General features: G+C 34.9%; 1 protein-coding gene across 1 annotated transcript in view; it reads left to right on the top strand.

Moving 5' to 3' along the window:
* The window catches only part of Scaper (S-phase cyclin A associated protein in the ER), a 308,455-nt gene that overhangs the window by 53,572 nt on the left and 233,081 nt on the right, over positions 1 to 21,802 (top strand). The window contains exons 10-14 of the mRNA XM_051197515.1: positions 2,534 to 2,704; positions 3,345 to 3,420; positions 3,920 to 4,037; positions 4,268 to 4,379; positions 18,649 to 18,789. Of these exons, the coding sequence (XP_051053472.1) occupies positions 2,534 to 2,704; positions 3,345 to 3,420; positions 3,920 to 4,037; positions 4,268 to 4,379; positions 18,649 to 18,789 (618 nt within the window). The remainder of the gene's footprint in view (positions 1 to 2,533; positions 2,705 to 3,344; positions 3,421 to 3,919; positions 4,038 to 4,267; positions 4,380 to 18,648; positions 18,790 to 21,802) is intronic.

Here is a 21,802-nt window from a genome sequence, read left to right as displayed (position 1 = left end):
AAAGGGAAGTCTAAAAAAAAATAAAAAATAGAGATGTGTAGATTCTTTTCCTAATTACTTAAAACCTAGGGTTTAAGTATTTTCAGTTCGAAATAGTTTTACTGAGTTATAATTGATCTTTAGTAGCCTTCTAGTGTATACAAACTGATGTACTTTTACCTGTGCTTATACCTATGAAACCATCACTATAACCGAGGTCCTGAACACAGTGAGTGCTACTCAAAGCTCCCACTTTCCTCTCCACAACCTTCCTCCCAGTCCTGCTTTTCCTGCCTTCCTCTTCTCCTGTAACCTATTGAAGTTTATATTTTGAGAATTTTATATAAATTAAGTCATACGTTCTTTGTTTGTCATCTTTAAGCAGTGTAGTTGTTTCTAAGTTCATCCATGAGGTGTGTGTAGTAGTCCACTGCCCTTTCAGCTTCAGTGGTAGCTTGTTTTGTGTACACAACGCAATGTTTGTTCATTCATTTATTTATAGACACCTAGGTTGCTTCTAGTTTTTGTTTTGGCTAGAAATGACATGAATATTTGTGTATATTTGGGAGGGGACAGTATTAAGGATTGAAACAGGGCCTTCTGGGTAAGTGCATTCTAGGCAAGTGTTCTGCCATTGAGCCATATCCTTAGTCCTAGCATGCATCTTTGTGTAAACATGTATTTTCATTTCATTTGTAAAAATATCTAGTTCTATTTTGTTGATAATATTTTTGTGTCTTTTACAGTATTATTTTTTGTTTTCATGCTCTGTCATTATAAAAAGGTGTTGACCTCTTTGAATGTAACTGAAGCTTTTAGAAAATTTGATTGAATTATACTTTGTATAACATAACTTATCCATTTAAAGATTATAATGAAATGCTCTTAAAATATATTCACAGACTCATTTGCCCATTACCATATAGGTGAGAAAATGTCATTCCTCTCAAAGAAACTGACTACCATCCTTGTCCTGCTAACTTGCCTTCTGTATCTGTTTCCTTGCCTGTTCTGGACATTGCAGAAATAGAATACAGTATTATTTTCTTTTATGTACTTAATGCTTTAAAGACATATCCATGTTTTAGGTTATTTTAAGTTTTTATTAAATTTTATGACAAAATTATATTTCATTGTATGGATATGCAATACTGTACTTTCTGTTTTTCAGTTGTACAATTAGTTTTTATTGTTTGGCTATTAGATATTATGAATGACTACTTAAGTATCTACATACAGGTTTTGATGTATATTTGATATGCAAATCTGATCAAACCTGCATGCTTAACCATTAGAGAACTGTCAATTTTTAATCTAAAGTAGTTAACATTTTTGTTTGTTTGTTTCTTAGATCTTAGCTTAGGCTTTGCCTCATGTAATTTGAAACTCTCTTGATTTCATTAGATTTTAAGAGACTTGCATTCATGATAAATTGTCCCTTCATGAAATGACCTTTTTTGTTTCTAGTGATAGGTTTTGCTCTGCAATCTGTCTTTGCTGTGACTACCTCAGTTGTTTTTTTTCTTTGGAATTTAAAATATAATTATATCATTTACCTCTCACCCTTACTCTTTACAGCTCCTTTTGATCATTGTCTACTTGCTTCCTATCTCAGGGTTTTTGTTGTCGTCATTGTCATCATCATCATCATCATCATCATCATTATTATAATTAATTTTAAGCTCTATCTTTAAGTTTCTTATGAGAAACATTGTTGACTATTGCTCTTGATCCAGTTTGACAGTCTTGGCTGGTTAACTAATGATATTTAGACTACATGTAATGTGATTTGTTTACAATTTATCAGCTTAGTATTTGTTTCCCTTTGAGTCATGTGTGTATTGTTTCATCTATTGCTTTTAAAAATTCTGTTTTATATCATTTGTTGGTTTATTAGGCATAAATCTTAATTTTGTTATTTTAGTGTTTGCCTTTGGGTTCATAGTATAAATTCTGAGATACTCATAATTCTTATTAATGGATAATTCTCAGTCATATTGTTTGATTATAATTATTTTTAGGTTATCAAAATATATTCAAATTATATAATCACCTCCATAGTCTACATTCTTTGTATGCTCCTATCATAGCATACTATCCTTGTTTCATTTTAAAGGAAAATATTTTATCTGCAGCTGTTTTGGATTTAGGCATTCGGATGAAATTCCCACTTTTCCATGGATAATATCTGTTATTTACATAATGTCACAGTTTCTCATACAGAGCAGTCTGGTAAAGAAGGTCAGATATGGATTGTTGTTGCATTTTATGGAGCAATAAAATAAGCCCTTGGCTTCATGCACTTTGTAAGTCATACTGCTTGAGCTTCTATTGGATCCAGGTTTTCTGATTCTAAGTCAACATTTTTTATGATATCTATATATCTATATATCTTATCTACTATATACACACATATGTATGTATATGAATATGTATATATATACATATAATATATATATATATTTCACATGTATATTTATTTTATAATTACCACAGAAAGATGCATTAGTGTTTCATGATTCTGCCCTATTTGTTGTTTTTAAAAATGTTACAGTCTATGGCAGAAGTTCTCGCTAAAAAAGAAGAGCTAGCAGACCGCCTAGAGAAGGCGAATGAAGAAGCCATTGCCAGCGCCATAGCTGAAGAAGAGCAGTTAACTAGAGAGATCGAAGCTGAAGAAAACAATGACATTAGCATCGAGACTGACAATGACAGTGATTTTTCCGTGAGCTTTTTATTATCTTAAAATCTTGAGTGATAGTAAAATTTATTGTGGTAGTGTAGCAAATCATTCTTCTAAAATTATTTATTACAAAGTATTTTCATACATGACGCAGTTTTAGTAAGAAGTTCTCATTCTCATTTTACAAATCAAGAAATTGTGTCTGTCAGAAATCCAGAACTTTATTTCTCAGACGTTAATATCTAGGGACTAAAGATTGTATTCTTGTTTTAGCTTACTGATTAATAGCAAATGATGTATTGCTTTGTTGCTAAGTACTAAGGTTATACTTGTTGGTGGTGGAGATTTATTGAATAAAGCAACCATATGTTTTATATTTCATTTTTCTAATAATTACTATCAAATAATTTTGAATTCCAACATAGGCTTTGTGTAAGACGAGTTTACTTGTTTTGAAATATAATTAATTTATTCTTATAAGTGGCTAGTGAATTCTTAAAATACATAGTCTGGGTATTTTAACTTGGTAATTATGACTGTATAAGGGAATTAGTTTTGTTTTTGTTCATTTGTCTGGTTCAGTGAAGTTTATTAGAAGTTGATAGAATTTTATATGTAGTGCATTTTAAAGTTTATAATATTATATGCAAAAATTATTTTTCATCTTTTTGTTACATTCTAGGCTAGCATGGGCAGTGGGAGTCTATCCTTCTGTGGTATGTCTATGGATTGGAATGATGTTCTTGCAGATTATGAAGGTATTGTGTGTATATGTCTTTGAGTTTCGTAGTCATAATGGGATACTCTAGATTTTCTTACATGCAGTTTTTAGGTAAAATAATTTGAGCTATAAGTGCTTTTACAAGTCATGTTTATTTGGAGATAGCTCAGTAAGTAAAGTGATTGCCTTATAAGCTTGCGCAGTGGAGGGGTCTGTCCCCAAATCCCAAGTAAAAATGCCAAGCATGGTTGTTGGCGCTCATGAAACCAGCAAGGGGAAGTGGAGCGAGGTATATATTTGGGCTTTCTGGCCAGGCAGCAGTGCCTAATTTAGTGAACTCCAGGTCAGTAACAGATCCTGTGGATGAGGTTTCTGAGGATGGCACCCACAGTAGTCCTTCAGTTTCCACATACATGTGCATATACACAGATGCATATTTAACAAAAAAAAAAAAAATCTCAAAGTTAGCTTTAAAGTACATGATTAAACAGCAACTTTTTCCAAATTTTGTTTTACTTTATTTTTTCCCCTGTTAGCTCGTGAATCTTGGCGTCAAAATACATCCTGGGGGGATATTGTAGAAGAAGAGCCAGCTAGACTTCCAGGGCATGGAATTCACATGCATGAAAAACTTTCTTCACCATCTCGTAAAAGGTCTGACCTTTGAAAATTCTCTTGAAATGCTTGATGGAAAGAAATCTTGATTATTACCTGGAGTTGTTCTGTGATTATTTTCAGCATTTTATATTAGGACATTTCATACTTATTCAGATGACAAGCACTAGGCTGAGATGCATCTTGTATGTATTGAGATTTTTGAAGTCCACAGATCTCTGATTTAACCTTGTCATGTGTGTCTCTTGTTCATTTGTCTGTGTTAACAGGACTATTGCAGAATCTAAGAAGAAATATGAAGAGAAGCACATGAAAGCTCAGCAGTTAAGGGAAAAACTACGTGAGGAGAAGACACTAAAGCTTCAAAAGTTGTTGGAAAGGGTGAGCTTTTTATAAAATAATAACCATAAGTTAGTGAGCTGTTTTCAATAGATTTTTTTTGTTTGTTGTTCTGTCTAATGAATCCCAAAAGGTTAGTTTATTTATTTATTTATTTATTTATTTATTTATTTATTTTTGTATTTGTCTTTCCTAAACTATCTAATCTAGTGCATGAATAATTTGCAAATTTTTAAAGGTATAGTTTGTTTTATCATTTGCCATTTTCATTGGGAGATTTCCTTGGGGAGGCCTGTCCAAGTTACAGAACTACTTGCTAGAAGGGTTTTGAAGTTAAAATTATTAGACTTGTTGTATGTACCTGCTTGTGGGGTTTCTGGTCCCTGCTCTGGATTTTGGTAATATTTGGCTGTGGCCATCTCCCTTAGTTACAAGGCATAGGCTAACTTGCCCTCAGTTATTGTCACTGGATGTTCATATGCCACCAGTACTGTAGTCCTTATGAATGAGCCCTTACTGTCACATGTGTACTCAAACCAAATTCCATAACTGTGTGTGCCTCTGGCCTTAATCCTGTCTCCTGTTGTTTGCTGCCTTGGCCCTTATTTACCTGGCACATGCATTGCATAGGACAGAGTTGCTGTTGAGGAGGCCAACTACTGCAGAGACCTAAGCTTTTGTACGTAGTAAACACTGGGAGTTGTTGATGTTACTAACTCCAGCCCTGTGCTATTTCATAGCTCTGGATCCATGTTTTGAATCTCAATATATCTTTCTATTTTTTTTTTTTAAATCCTCATTGGTGCTTCTATAACCTGTTTCCCTAGGTAATTGTCTTTTCCTATTGTAACCAAGCTGTTAGACAGATAGACTGTTTTTAAAAAATAAACAAATAGCAATGTAAGACAAAAGGAACCTTAAAATGAGGAAACTTAACTGCATCAGAGGAATGTAATAAAACCCTAGCAATTGACTCAAACACTTGGAAATATACAAGTTTTTGGCAAAGTATTCAAAACAGTATCTTTGTGGATATTGACTGAGATATAAGAGAACACAAATAATTTAACAAAAAACACAAGGATAAAAAGTTGAAAAGCAGATTGGAGAGATAACTCAGCAGTTTAAGAGCATTGGCAGTTCTTCCAGAGGTCCTGAGTTCAAGTCTCAGTAACCACATGGTGTCTCATAACCATCTATAGTGGGATCTGATGCCCTCCTCTCCACACAGGTACATGCAGTTAGATTGCCATATTTAAAAAAAAAAAAATCTTAGAGAAAAGCTCAGAAGCTAGATAAAAGCCATAAAAGGAAGCAAATAGAAATTTTAGAGTTTAGAATATAGTAATTGAGATGACTTTAGTCTGTCATCCAGCATTGAATAGCCACTCCTATATGGCTGGGCAGTTTTATAGGAATTTTTCTTTTCTACCTGGAGGTAGGTCCTTACTGTCAAACTAAGTATACTTTTTGTTTCTCTGGATCATCTATTCCAGTTATAGAAGGACAGTGCTGTTATTGAAATATCATGAGTATAAGCCTGTTTTGAAATTTAAGTAGACTTCCTGAGACACTTGAAAAATCTTGGCTTTATGAATACATTAACAGGCAAAAACAGAACATAGGAATGCTAGGAACTTTTCCAGCTTAGCAACTGTACATATCCTCATTTTTGATCTGAGATAGATGTTCTTTCTGCTTTAACCAAGGAGCCAGCTGCTGTTTTGAAGGAACTAACGATATGCACTAGCAGGAACACTCCTTGTATTGATGACTATATCAGGGAGCACATTTGAAAAATGCTAATGTAGGTGAAATAGGACAACAAAACAGATGGACTGTTCAAGCTAGCCCAAGAAAAGCTGTATAGACAGGGTTTGAATTGCACAATTGTTGGAACTTTGTATTAAGGACATAGGAGTCTTGGTTGAAATTTGGAGCAGAATTCAAGAAAATAGAAACAACTATACAATAATGTTTCTTTTCAATGGAAAATATACTTGCTTGGGAAATAAAACAGCTAAATCCTGTTTTATCCATAAAACAGCTTTATTACCCTTTCAAACCTCATTTGTCAATTGAAATTTTGTTGAATCACTTTCAAGTATTTGTTTCAACATTATTCACAGATGGCTTTATAATTTTGAATATTATTTTAGCCTGTGAAATTCCCTTTTTTATAATGACACATGAAGAAACATAGAACACTCCTGTAAAACCTTTTGTTTTGCCACCGTCAGCCCGTTTTTCAGGGGATATCTTTACATTTTTGGATTCCCCAGCCTTTCTTCCATGGGGCAGGCATGTTAAATCGCACGTAGAATTGATGCAAGTGACATGTTGAGGCAACTTTTGGAAAGAAACTGAAACGCTAATATCAGCCATAGCTAGCATGTAGTGAGGCTGGGTTTTCCTCCACGTAGAGAGCTTGAGTAGCAGCTAGGGTGTTTTGGTTCAATTCTAAGTAGCTCCCTTCCCCAGAACAAAAAGTGTACTTCTTAAGTGGTGTTCCAGTTCCAATTTCCAGCCCTTTGCTAAATTAAACCGTTATGGTTCATCTCAGATATATAGATTCTCCATCCCAATAGTGCCTTTTCGTGGAGCTACTTTCTCTGATGTAGTTGTTAATGCTATTTCATTTAAGGACTTTTTAATAGTTCAGAAGGTCTGCACAGTTATTGCAGCTTAGTTTTTTATGTTAAGTGTGTGTGTGTGTGTGGGGGGGGGTGAACACATGTGCCATGGTGTCTGGTAGGCTATAGGAGAACTTGTAAGAGTTGGTTTTCTCCTTTGACCATGTGAGCCCTGACAATTGGGCTCAGCACTCCACTGAGCCATATTGCTGGTTTTGCTATAACTTTTGAGTCTGACTACCTTCCATTCACGAAACTTGAGTTATCCAATCACCATTGCTGGAATAGTATTTCCAGATGTGTTAAATACAGTATTAAAGAGGACGCTCTTTTTCTGGTTAGCTTTTTAGAATTTGCTAGAAATCTTTTTTGAGACACAATATTTAATATCTATAGACCTTAGGCTTTTGACTCTAAAATTACTTATTTTTCTAGGACTATAAAGACTGAAGTCATGTATATTTGGCATGGGAAGTGCATACTGAATGCAAATCATTATTTCAGGACTGTAATAATTAGTCAAAGAACAAAATATCATGTTTGATTTGTCCAAATGTGAATTATAGGCCAGTTCTTCCTGGATTTGTAATCATCTAGACTTGGAGCTGAGTGTAAGTAATTCAGAAAGTTCTGATGCAGCTAGCTCAGTGTGTGCTTCCAAATCCCTCTCTATGCCCTGGAGTTTTTCCTTTTCCCACTTTAAGGCCAGCACTGCAGAAAGGACAAGTATTTGTTAAGGACCTTCAAGTCATTGTGCTTTCATTAAATAAGGCCATGAACCAAGCTTTCAAAGAGATTCTATATTTTATGATTAGCTGAATCTGATTTTTTTCTTATTCATGGAAGATATTTTAGTATGTTAATTAATTGATCTAATTAATAAAAACTTGGAGTCAGATATAGAAGATCAGAGAGAAGGAGCAAGCCACAGCCACACCTACCTCCTTAGCATCTCTCAGACAAGAGACCAAGTTGTTTCCACCCAGCTATCTCACTTCCTATCTGTCTGTACAGACCTCCAGACCTTTGTGGTTAGCTAGTGGCAAGCTTCATTCTCTGGCTCTCAGACAGGCTTTATTTGTATAAGCAAGATATCACTACATATCCCCCCCTTTTTTGTCTAAAATTTAAGAAAAATTATAACTAATATAACAAAAGCTATATGCAATAAGTATATATACATACAGATTATAAGTACATTAACAATGTCTATTACACTTAACACATCTTTATTGAGTTTCTTTACTGAGTCTGGTAAATAAGGAAAACTATAACTATACTATCTAGTTGTCAACTCCCTCAGAGACCTGAGAAGGAAATAATAAGTAATAATGAGTAAGCAGGAAGTGAAAGCAAGCGACTTCCAAAAAATGTGAGAAATGACAAAAAAAAAGCTGGCTGCCTGGATAGTCACCCAAGGTTGCTCTGCAACATTAGAGCATCCATCTTTGGCCTATAGGCCTAGCATATCTGACAGACATTTCTGTGAACCAGGATATTTTGAAGGATTTGGCAAGGCTTGCAGTCACTCTTTCTGGTGTCCTGTTTGTCCAAATTGGACAGCATATTGTCAACAGTTGAGGCAAGGGCACTTTCTTGCCCAGTGGCTTACTTTTGCCACAAAGAAAGTAAACTCCATGTGAAGTTTCTTCGATGCCCATTATCTTCTCTGATGTAGATGGGTGCTGTCAGGAGCATACAGGTCTCATTATTATAAAAAAGAACCTATGTTATTAAAACCTGTTAAATGCCATATTCTGTAGATCTCTGAAGTGTTTGAAGACGACCTGTCTTTCTAAAATATGTTTGACCTTGTAAGCATACCTAATGTGACTACAAGTTCAATTGTAACAGTTGACTACTAAACTACAGTTCCTTATTGTTATTATTGATGGTAATAACTTTCAAGGACTAGAAATTTGCAATACTTTGACCAGTATTAGAAATGTATGTACAATATATTTTAGCAAAGTTATTCTCAAATTTGTATTAATATACATTTGTATACAATATATAAAAATCCAATCCAAAATATTTAAGACTAGTAGTTGCTTTTTAAGAGTAGTTGCTTTTTATCTTATCTGTATCCTCCCTTTATTCTTTTCAGAGTAGATTCAATAATATACCCGTTTTATTTGATCATATCTTGATTCCTCCTTTTTTTTTTTTTAGAACAAAAACCTTGAATATAATCCCCTTTGTTCACCTTTCTTCCCGATTGTAGCAACAACATTTTGTAGCCAGTCTCCCTAAACAATGACAAATATCCATAAACCAATGAGTGACCAAAAAGCACCCACTCCACCTCTTGGGAATGTGGGCATCCTGTTCTTAAAGTTACTTCCTGTGTCTTTAGGGCAACTGTATCTTTAGGGGATCCTGAAAAGAAAATTTGGGTTAATTGTTAAGCTGTATCATTTGTTGTACAGTCTCTATGTAATGGGCAAGTACAGGGCTTGTTTCAAAAGCTGGCTAAATAGTCTATGAGGCTGTATCACCTTAGCTACTCACCTCAAAATTGTTCTTAGCAATCATCTCAGCAAATCACCTCAAAATTGTTATGAGCAGTTTGTAGTCCAAAGCTGATCTTTAGTTGGTATTGTTCAGCATAATGGTGTTGTCATAGTCCTGGTAAAATTGTCGTTGTAGGGCCCCTTTTGGAGACTTCAGAGGTCGCCTAAGGTATAGTCATGGTTTACTGTAGAAAACTGATAGAGACTCAAACCAGAAATCATGTATTTGAAGTTAGACACCTTTTTCTAGAATTGGTTAATATTTTATATGACCTTTAATATCATGACAAAAATTATGAGATTAGTAGCAATACAATAGTTCTAAATATTTGTTTTTCTTCTGTTTCATATTAGATGCCTCTTTTGACATGAGACAGAGATATTGGATTTTACTTTCACAAGCATGCTTGGGTTTAGAGAAGGAGAGAACCACACTCAACTCCAAAACCAGCTTTAATCTTTATTTAGACTGGGACTACAAAAAGACCATTTGTACTATATGTCTATAGGGGAAAAAAAAGAAACATTTGGGAAGGTTTATGAAATTTTTCCTGTTGTAAACGTGATATACCAGCAGGCCAATTTACTCTTTTCTTTGGACAATTTCTCTTGATGATTTGTCCTTTTACTTCAGTTGTCTCATTTGCCAGTAGTCTCCGGATTCCTTAGCTGGATATCTTTATTCTTCTGAAAAGACAAAAAATAAAACCGTATCTCAGCCCTAAATTTTGGGGAGGTTCTCTTTGGTGAGTTATATCTGATCAAATGAAGAACATTGGTTAGTTTTATAGGTTAGTTTAGATTAAATGGCATGCTGCTAGATGAACAGTCATCTCTAATTAAGAGGTGTCTTGTTCATATAAAATCTTTATCAATTTTGATGATATCTCTATTTTTTTCTTTATTTGTGAAAACAAAAGCAAACCTTCTTCCCCAACAAAACATGTCTTGATTTCCTTCCAGAGGGCAACACATCTTTGAAGTATACTGGTTGCCTTAATTCTGTAGTTTTTTCTATTATCCAATGTCTCTCCTCAGCTGTTTTTCCTTTCTCATTAGCATTTAGAAAATTCAAAGTAAATAAAGCATTATGCAGTCTATTTTTGGGATTATTTATCATTCCTTTCTATTTATTTAGCATATCCTTTAGAGTTTTTTGAACTTTCTATAACTGCCTGCCCTGTGGGATTATGTGGTATACTTGAAATATGCTTTATATTATAGTAAGCAAAAACCAATTTCATTTTCTTAGAGACATCTGCTGGAGCATTGTCTGCCTTTATTTGTGCAAGTATGCCCATGATGGTCATAACTAATGTGTAATTACTGAATCATCCTTTTCAGAACTCAAATCAGTGTCCATTGAAAACCTGAATAGGTATCAATGGTGTGGTATACATATTTTGATTTTCTAAATTCTACAAAATGGAACCTCTGCCAGATTTCATTCCTTGAGTACCCTTTGGGTTACTTCCTGAAGGTAGTGGTGTTTGGCTGTATAAAGAACAAATGGGACATTTCCTTATAATAACATTGGCTTGTTACCAAGTGATGGAAAAGTCTTTTTTTCAAATCTTTGTTATTGACATGGTGTTTTTAATGAAATTCTGAGGCCTTTACATTTCCTGTCAATAATTGATCAATTTCATCATTACCTTGTGCTAGAGGGCCTGACAGACTTGTATGATATCTAATATGTGAAAAAAAAAAATATATATATATATATACACACACACACATATATATATATATATATATATATATATATGATAATTCCTGTCTCTGCTTATGTCTTGTAACTGAATAAATAATAAAGACAATTTTCTTGTATGAATTCAGCAACTTCAATATGCAAAACAATTCTTTCTGCATGTTTGAATCAGTAACTATGTTGAAAGGTTCTTTATGATACATTAACACCTTGAGAATAGCATACAATTCTGACTTTTGGACAGAATTATAAGGACTTTAGATCCACTTTTCTTAAATTTTATGATTTTTACCCTGCTTTTCCTGATTGATTTGCATCAGTATAGAATGTAAGGGCTCTAGTTATTGGTGTTTCCCTTACAGTGAGAGGAAGGATCCAGTTAGTTCTCTTTACAAGTTGAATTCTCTTGATTTTTTGCATATATAGTGTTGACCTCCCCCCAAAATTGCCATAAGCTCTTTGCCAGGACTCACTTTCTACTCATAATTTGTCAGTTTGATCATTAGTAAAAGGTACTACAATTTCTGCTGGATCTATTCCTGCTAATTGATGAAGTCTCTATTTCCTTTTAGAATCATCTCAGAGATCCACATAAGGTTTTTATTTTCTTATGTGGTTTAGATGGTAAAAAGATCCATTCTAAGATAATGTCTTCTCTCTCCATTAAAATTCCTGTATTGGAACGCTTAGAGGGTAATATGATTAGAATGAAGTTAACGTTTTGGATCCAATCGGTCCATTTGTGTAGTCTGTAATTCGTCTTCCACCAATACCAATTCTTTTTCAGCCTCAGCTATTAATTACCCTGGACTATTTAAGTCCTTTTAACCATCTAAAGGTTATGGTTAAATGAATCAGTTTGATCAGGTTTTATTTCAGTAATGTTCCGTAAATGGGAAATATCTTCTAGCAATCTCTGAAAATCATTAAGAGTCTGCAATCAGTCTCTACTAATTTGCACCTTTTGAAGTCTTATTTTGTATAAACCCATTTTATAGCCCAAATAATTAATAGAATCTCCTCTTTGTATTTTTGAGGAGAAATTTGTAATTCCCCAACAAGGCAAACTTTACTTCTTCAAACATTCTTTTTAAACTATCTACATTTGAATCAGATAATAAAATGTCATTCATGTAATGGTAAATTATAAATTGAGGAAATTGCTTACATATTATTTCCAATGGCCGTAGTACTAAATATTGGCATAGGGTGAGGCTATTTAACATTTCCAGTGGGAGAACTTTCCACTGATATATTTTAGCAGATTGAGAATTATTGTAAGTAGGTACCATGAAGGCAATTTTTTACCTATCTTTTTCTTGTAAAGGTATAGTGAAGAAACAGTCTTTTTAAGTCAGTAAGTATAATAGGCCATTCTTTATGTAATAAAGGAGGCAAGTACATTCCAGTCTGTAGTGAGCCCATTGACTGAATTACTTTATTCATGGCTCTCAGGTCTGTAAGCATTCTCCATTTTCCTGATTTCATTTTAATAACAAATATAGGAGAATTCCAAGGGCTGGTAGATTCTTCTATATTTCCAGCATTTTGCTGTTCCTGAACCAGCTGTTTTAGAGCCTCTAGCTTCTGTGAGGTTATAGGCCATTGCCCCACCCAGACAAGTTTGTCAATTAACTGTTTTAAGGGTATGGCTTTGGTCCTTCTATGATTTTTAACATTTGTTTTATTCCGTTTTTGTGCAGTTTGGATGGTCATCAGCTGTTTTATATAGTGCCTTTTAACATTTTTTTCCATAAACATGAGTTGGTTCATGGTTCATTTTTAATACCGGAAGAATTTTAATCTAGGTATTTCATTGCTGCAACAGGTTATGACCCCATAGATTGACTGCATATAACCTACATATGGCCTCAGCCTTCCTCTTTGTCCTTCTGGCCCTAAACATTCAAATTACATTATGTTTTGTTTTACCTGAGATAGGGTTCCTTCCAATCCCTAAGTATTGAACAACAACCTCCTGAAGAGGTCAACTTGGGTGCCATGATTCTGGAGTGATAATGGTGACATCTGTACCTGTGTCCAGTAATCCTTTGAGTATTGCATTATGTATTTGTACTCTTTGTTTTGGTCTTCCCTTTCATAGAAGTCTGCCAAAATATATGATATCTGTTTCCTCCATGAATTTTTGATTCATCCTCCAAAAGTAGTTAACCATCCAGAACAGTATGGTTTTTTACAATAGCAACTGGATTTCCTAATTGTTCTGGCGGGGGGGCACTGTCCTTCACAGTGACTGGGAATGACTGTAACAAAATAGACATGGGAACCTTCGAGAGCCCTGCCCTGCCCCCAAAGAATTTCCTGATGGTAAAGAGTTGCCTTGTTTGTCTCTTGTCGATCTAATGTTGGCCTTTGCCACATCTTCAACATAATCTAGAAGGCTGGGGCCTTCTATTTGGGTTATTCCCAGTAGAAGCATTATTTCTAGGAATGCCTTCTCTACAATTTCTTCTCAGATGGTCTATTCTATCACAATTAAAACATTTGTTTCCTCATACCTTTGGAGAATGCTTCTCCTACCTCAGTGTTATAGTCAAAAGACTCAACATTGGCTGTGTGCAGGATCCATTCATCCATTGATGCTGATCTGATCCTTGAGGGCCCAAGCACTTTTTGCATTCTAAATTAGCACCTTCAAAAGCTAGAGATTCAATGAGTACTTGTCTAGCTTCTGGATCTGTTACCCCTATTTGTATAGCTTAGTCAATCCTTGCAAAAAAGTGACTAAAGGGTTCTTTTGGACCTTGTATAACATTAGTATAGGACTCAATTCTTTTCCCTGGTTCTTGAATCTTGTCCCAAGCATTCAAGGCTGCTGTATGGCATAGGGACAAGATGTGTTCATTGTATGTTCTTGAGTGTCTGCATCAGTATAATGACCCTCACCAAGAATTTGATCTTGGGAAGCCCTATAACCTTTGATTCTGCCTTGGTGTTCAAGGGCCTTAGCCTCATCCCTCCAGTATGACTTCCACTGCTGCTGTGAACCAAGTTCTAGAACTGCTGAGATTAATTGAAGTCAGTCTTTTGGAGTTACTCTATTTCATGTAGCCCTTTACTACCTACCTCACAATTGATAAATGCATGTCATGAAGAATATAATTCTTTCTTAATATCTTTTAAAATTTTCTTAAGTATATCTTTCTGGGTATTCATTATTTGCTGGCTCTGGAGTAATAGTAACAGGATAGACCATAGCAAGTAAAGATGATACGACCTTTGGTAAGTCATCTCTGACTCTGAAAGTTACTGGTGATATTGTTTTTTATTCTCTTTAGTTTGTACCTTAACTCCTGGTGTATCAGACTTAAGAAGGTCTTCTATGGCCTATAATCTATGCACCATTGTCTTTTGAAGTGTTTGAACTTCCTGAACTGGTAAATCTTCCAGTAAATCAGTCAGTTTCTTAGTCTTATCATTTACATATGATTCCCAAGATTGATAGTCTCATCCTTAGAGATTATTTGGATGGCATGCAGATTATCTTCCAAAAACAATGTTCTATCTGCAAGCTTGTCATTTTGTCATTACCCTTAGATATGGAATGATTTTTTTTTCTGTTAAGAGTTTATTACCATGTTCCTTTTTGCTAAGCTTTCAATAGCAGTCTGTAAAGTCTATGTAATTTTCATAAATTCCTCATTCTTATCTCTATTATCAAACCATTTATTTAAGGATATGATATGGATTACCAAGGTAATAGCAATCATGGCTAAGAGTGTATACATCCCAGGCAGGTCATATACCTCTTAAAATTCCATCCATAGTAGAAGCCAAAAGATTTTTAAATTCCTTGATGGTAATATTGTCCACCATTGTTTCAGCAGTAGATAACACATTATAAAAAATTTTAATTTATTTACAAGCTTAAAATGTAAAAATTTGGTAATTTATCTCAAATTAAATTCTCAGAATTGTTGTCCTTGCCCTTAATGACCATATTTTTTAGTTGCAATGACGATGTTTGGCCTACAGGTATCATAGGTGTACTGTCAAGGCAAGTCCAAGGACACTGAAGTTCTTGTCTGACTTCTCCCAATGTTGTTCACCTTTGGGTTCTAAGCAAAACCTCAAACAAAACCAAACCTAATGGATTCTTTTTAAACAGAAAGAGAAAAAAGGAGCAACCTGTGGGTACTTATTGCCAATCTCTGATCAGGATGCAATGGGCTGAAACTGTGCCCAGTGTGCTGGCTCTGAGAAGTCTCAAGGTCTGGGAGTATGGCCCTTTGGTTTAAATAAAAGCTGGGTCAGAGCACCAAATTCAACAAAGAAAAAGGTTCAAGGGTTAGTGTATGTCTCTGGCGATGGGTGGAGGGGAGGAGCAGGGAGTCAGGCATGGCCTACCCACAGCAGCTGGTTGGCTTTCTTAGGGCTGGGCTGGGGCCACGTAGGGCAGTTTGCCCCTGTCCTGCTGTTAAGGTTTTGACCACATGGGTGCCAAAATGTAGCATGAGACTCCTAATCTCAGGGTTGTGGGTTCGAGCCCCCCATTGAACACCCAGATGTAAATGGAGTTCTTAATTGGTGTGTGTCAATAATAAAAACCTGGAGTCAGATATAGAGGAAAATGCTGAAAGATCAGAAAGAAGGAACAAGCCACAACCACACCTTATTTCCTTTGCATCTCAGCAGATGAGAAAACAAGTTCCTGTTCTCCTTGCTTATATCCTGTTTCTGCCTAGCAGTCTCACTTTTTGTCTGTCTGTACAGACCTCCAGACCTATATGGTTGGTTAAAAGCAAGCTCCATTCTCTGACTATCAGACAGGCTTTATTTCTAAAACCAAGATAACACCATAGATGTCAGAGAACATAATTTGTTTTATATATAAAGAGGATAGTTAATGTTTTACCTAGTACTTAAGTATACTGAGCAGTATACTGTATTATCTTTGAGCTCTTGTAACAACCTAATCACAGATAATACATAGATGCTATTTACTCAACAAAGTGAGTAAGTCAGGGACTAACTAGAAAGGTTTGTATAGCTGTCATATGGCCATGGAGCTAGTAGTAATCAGAGTTTGAGCTTATGTTGAATTCAGAGTTATGTTGAATGAATTGGGCTTACTACTTTAATTGTGGTTTTTGGACTAGTATAGCAGATGTCACCTGGCTGTATGAATGTGCATCCTTTAGGTGTATGTCACCTGACTGTGAGGAGGTAAGTATAGATATTGATAAGGCACATGTAGAAACTGTAAATTACTTTGTTGAGTATATTTTTCCTATTCAACAAAAAGAAAACTTGGGAGAAAAAGAATAATGTGACCAAATTAAGGTATTAGTAGAGAAATTCAGCAGCAGATTTGCAGAAGCAAATTTAAGAGCTAGGATTTACTATCCTTCTGCATCTGCCTTGAGATTGCTGGCTACAGTTGTGTGGTACCATACCTTCTACTTCTATTGTGTGGGACAATTTGAGCAGTATTGGTATTAGCTCTTCCTTGAATTTCTGGTAGAATTCTGCACTGGCCCTGGGCTTTTTTTGGTTGGGAGACTTTTGATGACTGCTTCTATTTTGTTAGGGATTATAGGTTTATTTAATTGCTTATCTGTTCTTGATTTAATTTTGGTAAGTGATATCTATCTATCCATAAAATTGTCCATTTCCTTTAAATTTTCCAATTTTGTGGAGTATAGGTTTTCAAAGTATGACCTGTTGAAATTTTTATAATTGTGGAGATTCTTTGGCTTAATTTGATCTTTCTTGTGTATTTTCTAATTTCAGGTATAAATTCCATTTTCCAATTTTGTATGTTCTAAGTAAAGGGTTTCATCTGACCACATAACCGGTGGTAAACAGTACAGGTGTGCACCACTTTTCAGATGTGGAAACTGTATCTGTGAGAGGGCAAGTGTCTTCAGTATCACATGAAGAACAGTTTTCAGAGCTCAGATTTTAAAGAGTAATTCCTAGTATAGTAATATTTTTTGCATAGTTGTTTATGTGTTTCAACATGTAATTATGGAGTTTAGATAAAATCCAACTGTTACATTCATTTTTTTCTACTCATGTAGATCTGCCTTCTTAAGTGAATCTGAGTTGCTAGGGCACTGAATACACTGAATACGTTTCTTATTTGAAATGTTAAGAATAAAAAAGTATTCTTTAGTGATTATAGATCATTTTATAGAAAAATGATAATTTTTTAACGGAAAGAGATACACCTTATATTAATTATTTTTCTCACTGCTGTGACAAAATGCTGACAAAACAACTTAAGAATGGAGAGTTTATTTTGGTATGTAGTTTGAGGTGCAGTCCAGTCATGGCATGGAAGTCATAGAGGCAAGAGCTGACACTGCAGTTCACACTACATCTGTAGTCAGGAAGTAGAGAAATGAACATTAGTATTCAGCTTGTGTTTTCCTTTTTTCAGTCAAGAACTGCAGTCCATGAATTGCTGTGGCCCACAGTTGCGTTGGGCTTTCTGTCATAGTTACCCTAGCCTTCATCACAAGAGGTTTGTTGCATAGGTGCTTGATGATGAACACCAAATATCATAAGTAGTGTTCATTCTGAATATCTCATGGTTCAATGCGTTGATAATCTGCAGATACAGTCACATCTACTGCACTGTTATAAGAGGTTAATCCATTCAATTATATCTTCAAAACAACCCAGTTAGGTACTGTTTTTTTAATCCTTACCCCCTTGTCAGAGTATGATTTTATTAATGACATACATACACATTCTTTGTCAAGTTCATACCTGTATGTATGCATTCTGATTACTATAATTCTCACTTCTCTTATCTCCCTCCAGCCTCTGTTTACCTCCATCCCAATAGTCCCATTTTTCACATTTATGTCTTTTTGTTTTGTGACCTGTTAGGTTTTATCAGGAACATCCATGTGACCATGGGTGTGGAACTATCCATTAAAGCTTGGTGGGCTTACTAAGTAAGCACACAACTAAAGACATGACTCCACTTCCAGGTGGCCATTAATAGCAAATAGTTCCCCCATGGAGAGGTGTGCTCCCATGACCCCCCCCCTTTCATGACTGACTGTTGACAGGCTTTGTTTTGTGCAGGCCCCATGCAGGCATCAGGAACTGCTGATAGTTCATAATCTGGGCTGTGCAGTGCTCAGAAGATAGCATTTTGCAGACCTTCTCTCTGTCACCCAGCTCTTACTGTCTCCTGTTTTGCAATATTCCTGAGCCTTAGAGGAGGTGATATAAATGTATTGTTGAGGGCTGAGTACTATTCTCCTTTTTATAGATAAGAAAATTGAGACATCAGCTACACTGTTGCCAATAGTATGCAGTTATTAGGTAGCCAGAGAATTGTGGAAGCTGTATTTTGGCTCTGTAGTTGGGTTTTAATCATTAGTCATACTCATGAATTTTTCCATTTATCTTTAGTCTTCTGCTGAATTACTGAATATTTTGAATTTAATGATGTGATAAATTGTCATACATAGGAAAAAGATGTTCGAAAGTGGAAGGAAGAATTACTAGATCAACGGCGTAGGATGATGGAAGAGAAATTACTTCATGCTGAATTTAAACGAGAGGTACAGCTACAAGCAATTGTGAAGAAGGCTCAAGAGGAAGAAGCTAAGGTGTGGTATATTTCAATATATAATCATGTAATTTTCATAGTGTATTATGGTATCACAGGTTTATCCAAGTATCATTTTACTCTAAAATAATAAGATTTTGCTGGTTTATTTAAAATTTGCTATGTACAGTTTCACACTTTATAATAATTAAGTCTATTGAGATATACTTGACAAAACAAGCAGCATAGCTGTAAAACACTTGGTGTGATGTGTTTTGTCATGTGTATATCTCTCCAGCTATCAATACAGTGAACGTTCATAAATCATCTTCAGCTTGGTAAATGTTCATTCACTGCTCTGTTTTGTTCCTAGTTGTATAATCTAAGGATAACTACTCTGAGAATTCATTTATAAAGCTTTTAGGTGATATTTGTTTTCCTTTTGTTATTGTTTATTTTTGTAAATACCTTGATTGGGTGGGCAGTCTTATAATAGGTTTATGGTTAACTTTTCTTTTTACATTTATTTTGTGTTCATGTTCATGCTATCTTATAGATGTAGGGGTAGAAAATCGTTGTAGGGCTCAGTTTTCTCCTTCCAACAGATAGGTAACATTTCCATATATTTAAATTAATTTTTTTCTAGAATCCATATATGAGAGAAAATGTGATATTTGTTTTTCTAAGGCTTGTTTGGCATGTTAAACTTTTCTTCAATTTTAAAGCAAAGTGGGAAACTCAGGCTGGTTTCAAATTTGCTTTGTAACCAAGGATGACCTTGACTTCCTGATCCTACTGTGATATAAGAAACAAGAAATTATTTCAAAATTTCATCTTCTTTGTGAACTAAATTGAGATATATTGTGCATGGGAAAAGTTCTGTGGGTTGCTAAAGAAGAATGTGTATTCTGTAATTGTTGGATAGAATATTCTTTAATATCTGCTAAGTCTGTTTGACTTATGATACAGTTTATCTCTGAAGTTTGCTTTAAAGAGATATGGAGAGAGAGGGCAGTCTTGTCTTGTTCCTGATTTTAGACAAATTGGCTTAAGTTTCTCTCCATTCAGTTTGATGTTGGCAGTTGGTTTGCTGTATATTGTTCTTATTATGTTTAGGTATGTTCCTGTTATCCCTGATCTCTCCAAGACCTTTATTATTGAATTTTGTCGAAGGCTTTTTCAGCATCTAGGGAGATAATCATATGGTTTTTCTTTTTCAGTTTGTTTATATGGTGGATCACGTTGATAGATTTTCGTATGTTAAACCATCCCTGCAATCCAGGGATGAAGCCTACTTGGTCATGGTGGATGATTTCTCTGATGTATTCTTGAATTCGGTTTGCCAGTATTTTATTGAGTATTTTTGCATCGATGTTCATCAGGGATATTGGTCTGTAGTTTTCTTTCTTAGTTGTGTCTTTTTGAGGCTTGGGTACCAAGGTTATTGTGGCCTCATAAAAAGAGTTTGGCAATGAACCTCCTGTTTCTATTTTGTGGAACATTTGAGGAGTATTGGTATTAGTTCTTCCTTGAATGTCTGGTAGAATTCTGCACTGAAACTGGCTCTGAACTTTTTTTTGTTGGAAGGCTTTCGATGATGACTGCTTCTATTTCATTGTGGGTTATAGGTCTATTTAAGTTGTTTGTCTGTTCTTGATTTAATTTTGGTAAGTGATAGTTATCCAGAAATTTTTCCATTTCCTTTGAATTTTCAATTTTTGTGGAATACATGTTTTCAAAGTATGACCTGAAGATTGTCTGGATTTCCTCTGTGTCCGTTGGTATGTTCCCCTTTTTGTTTCTGATTTTGTTAATTTGCATGTTCTCTCTCTGCTTTTTCGTTAGTTTGGATAAAGGTTTGTCTTTTGATTTTCTCAAAAGAAGAAAGATAGTCTTGGAATTGTGCTCATAATTCCAGCATGGAAAAATGGATGTAGGCAGGTCTCTTGAGCACATCACTAGTTAGCTTATCCTAATCAATGAGTCTTAGGTTCCAGTGACAGACCTTGTCTCATAAGCAGGCCTGAGCTGGCATGCATGACAGCTCAGCTGATAAAGGTACATGCTGACATCCTTGAGAACCTGAGTTCAGTTCCTGGTGCCCATATCATGTATAGAATGGGAGAACCAACTTCTGCAAGTTATCATCATGTCTCCACATGTAGGTGGTGGCATGTGACCTGCATCCTACATATAACTAAATGTATTAAGCATACAAAAAAAGCAAGGGTTGTAGCTCCCAATGGACACCCAAGGTTAACTTGAACACAAGTGTGCCATATTCACACACCCACACATGAACAACCCCCTACTAAACAAAAAGTAATAAAGTTAAATGTGGTCATAATAGTCTACTTTTAAAAGGGGGAGGCTTGAGGAAAATGTAAAAGTAGGAAAGGGAAGAAAAATTTATGGAAAAAAGGCAATTGTAATAATAATGAGAGGAAGTAAAGTGGAACTCATGAGAAAACAATATATCATCATTTTCATACATGTGGAATTTTGTAGAATTGAGAATAATTCCACTAGTGCTATTAAGACATATTATTCTGCACATTTTTTTCCATTCTGAGGTATTTTCATAACAGGATATGTTTACCTAATATATTCCCCTTTTTTTCTTCCTTTAGGTTTGCCTCCTTTTGTAACACTTTCTGAATTGATTGCCTAGTCTGTTCTTAAAAAAAAAAAAAAAAAGAAAGAAAAAAATGCAAAATATCAAACTGATTAATTAGCATAAATGTGCCATGCCACTTAATTTGGGTGGTGTAGAAAAATAGGTCCACACATACGTATTTCTCTAATAACACCCTACCATCATGCAGTATTATACTATCTGTCAGAGATAATGCTATATTGTAATACTAGGACATGTAAAGTATTCATGCAGTTTACAATCACATTTTAAGTAAAAATCAAAACTAAAAAGCCCCTCCTATAACTTATACCCAAGAATAAACTTTGTAACTTATTCAAGAATTAATTCTCATGTATTAAAACATTTAATGTTAATGAACCAATTATACATATGACTTTAAAATTTTATACAATATTGAAATTTATGGAAAGGCTAC

This window comes from Phodopus roborovskii, unplaced genomic scaffold (assembly GCF_943737965.1).
Source record: "Phodopus roborovskii unplaced genomic scaffold, PHOROB, whole genome shotgun sequence".
Classification (NCBI taxonomy): Eukaryota; Metazoa; Chordata; class Mammalia; order Rodentia; family Cricetidae; genus Phodopus; species Phodopus roborovskii.
This window is presented reverse-complemented; position numbering and strand designations above follow the sequence as displayed.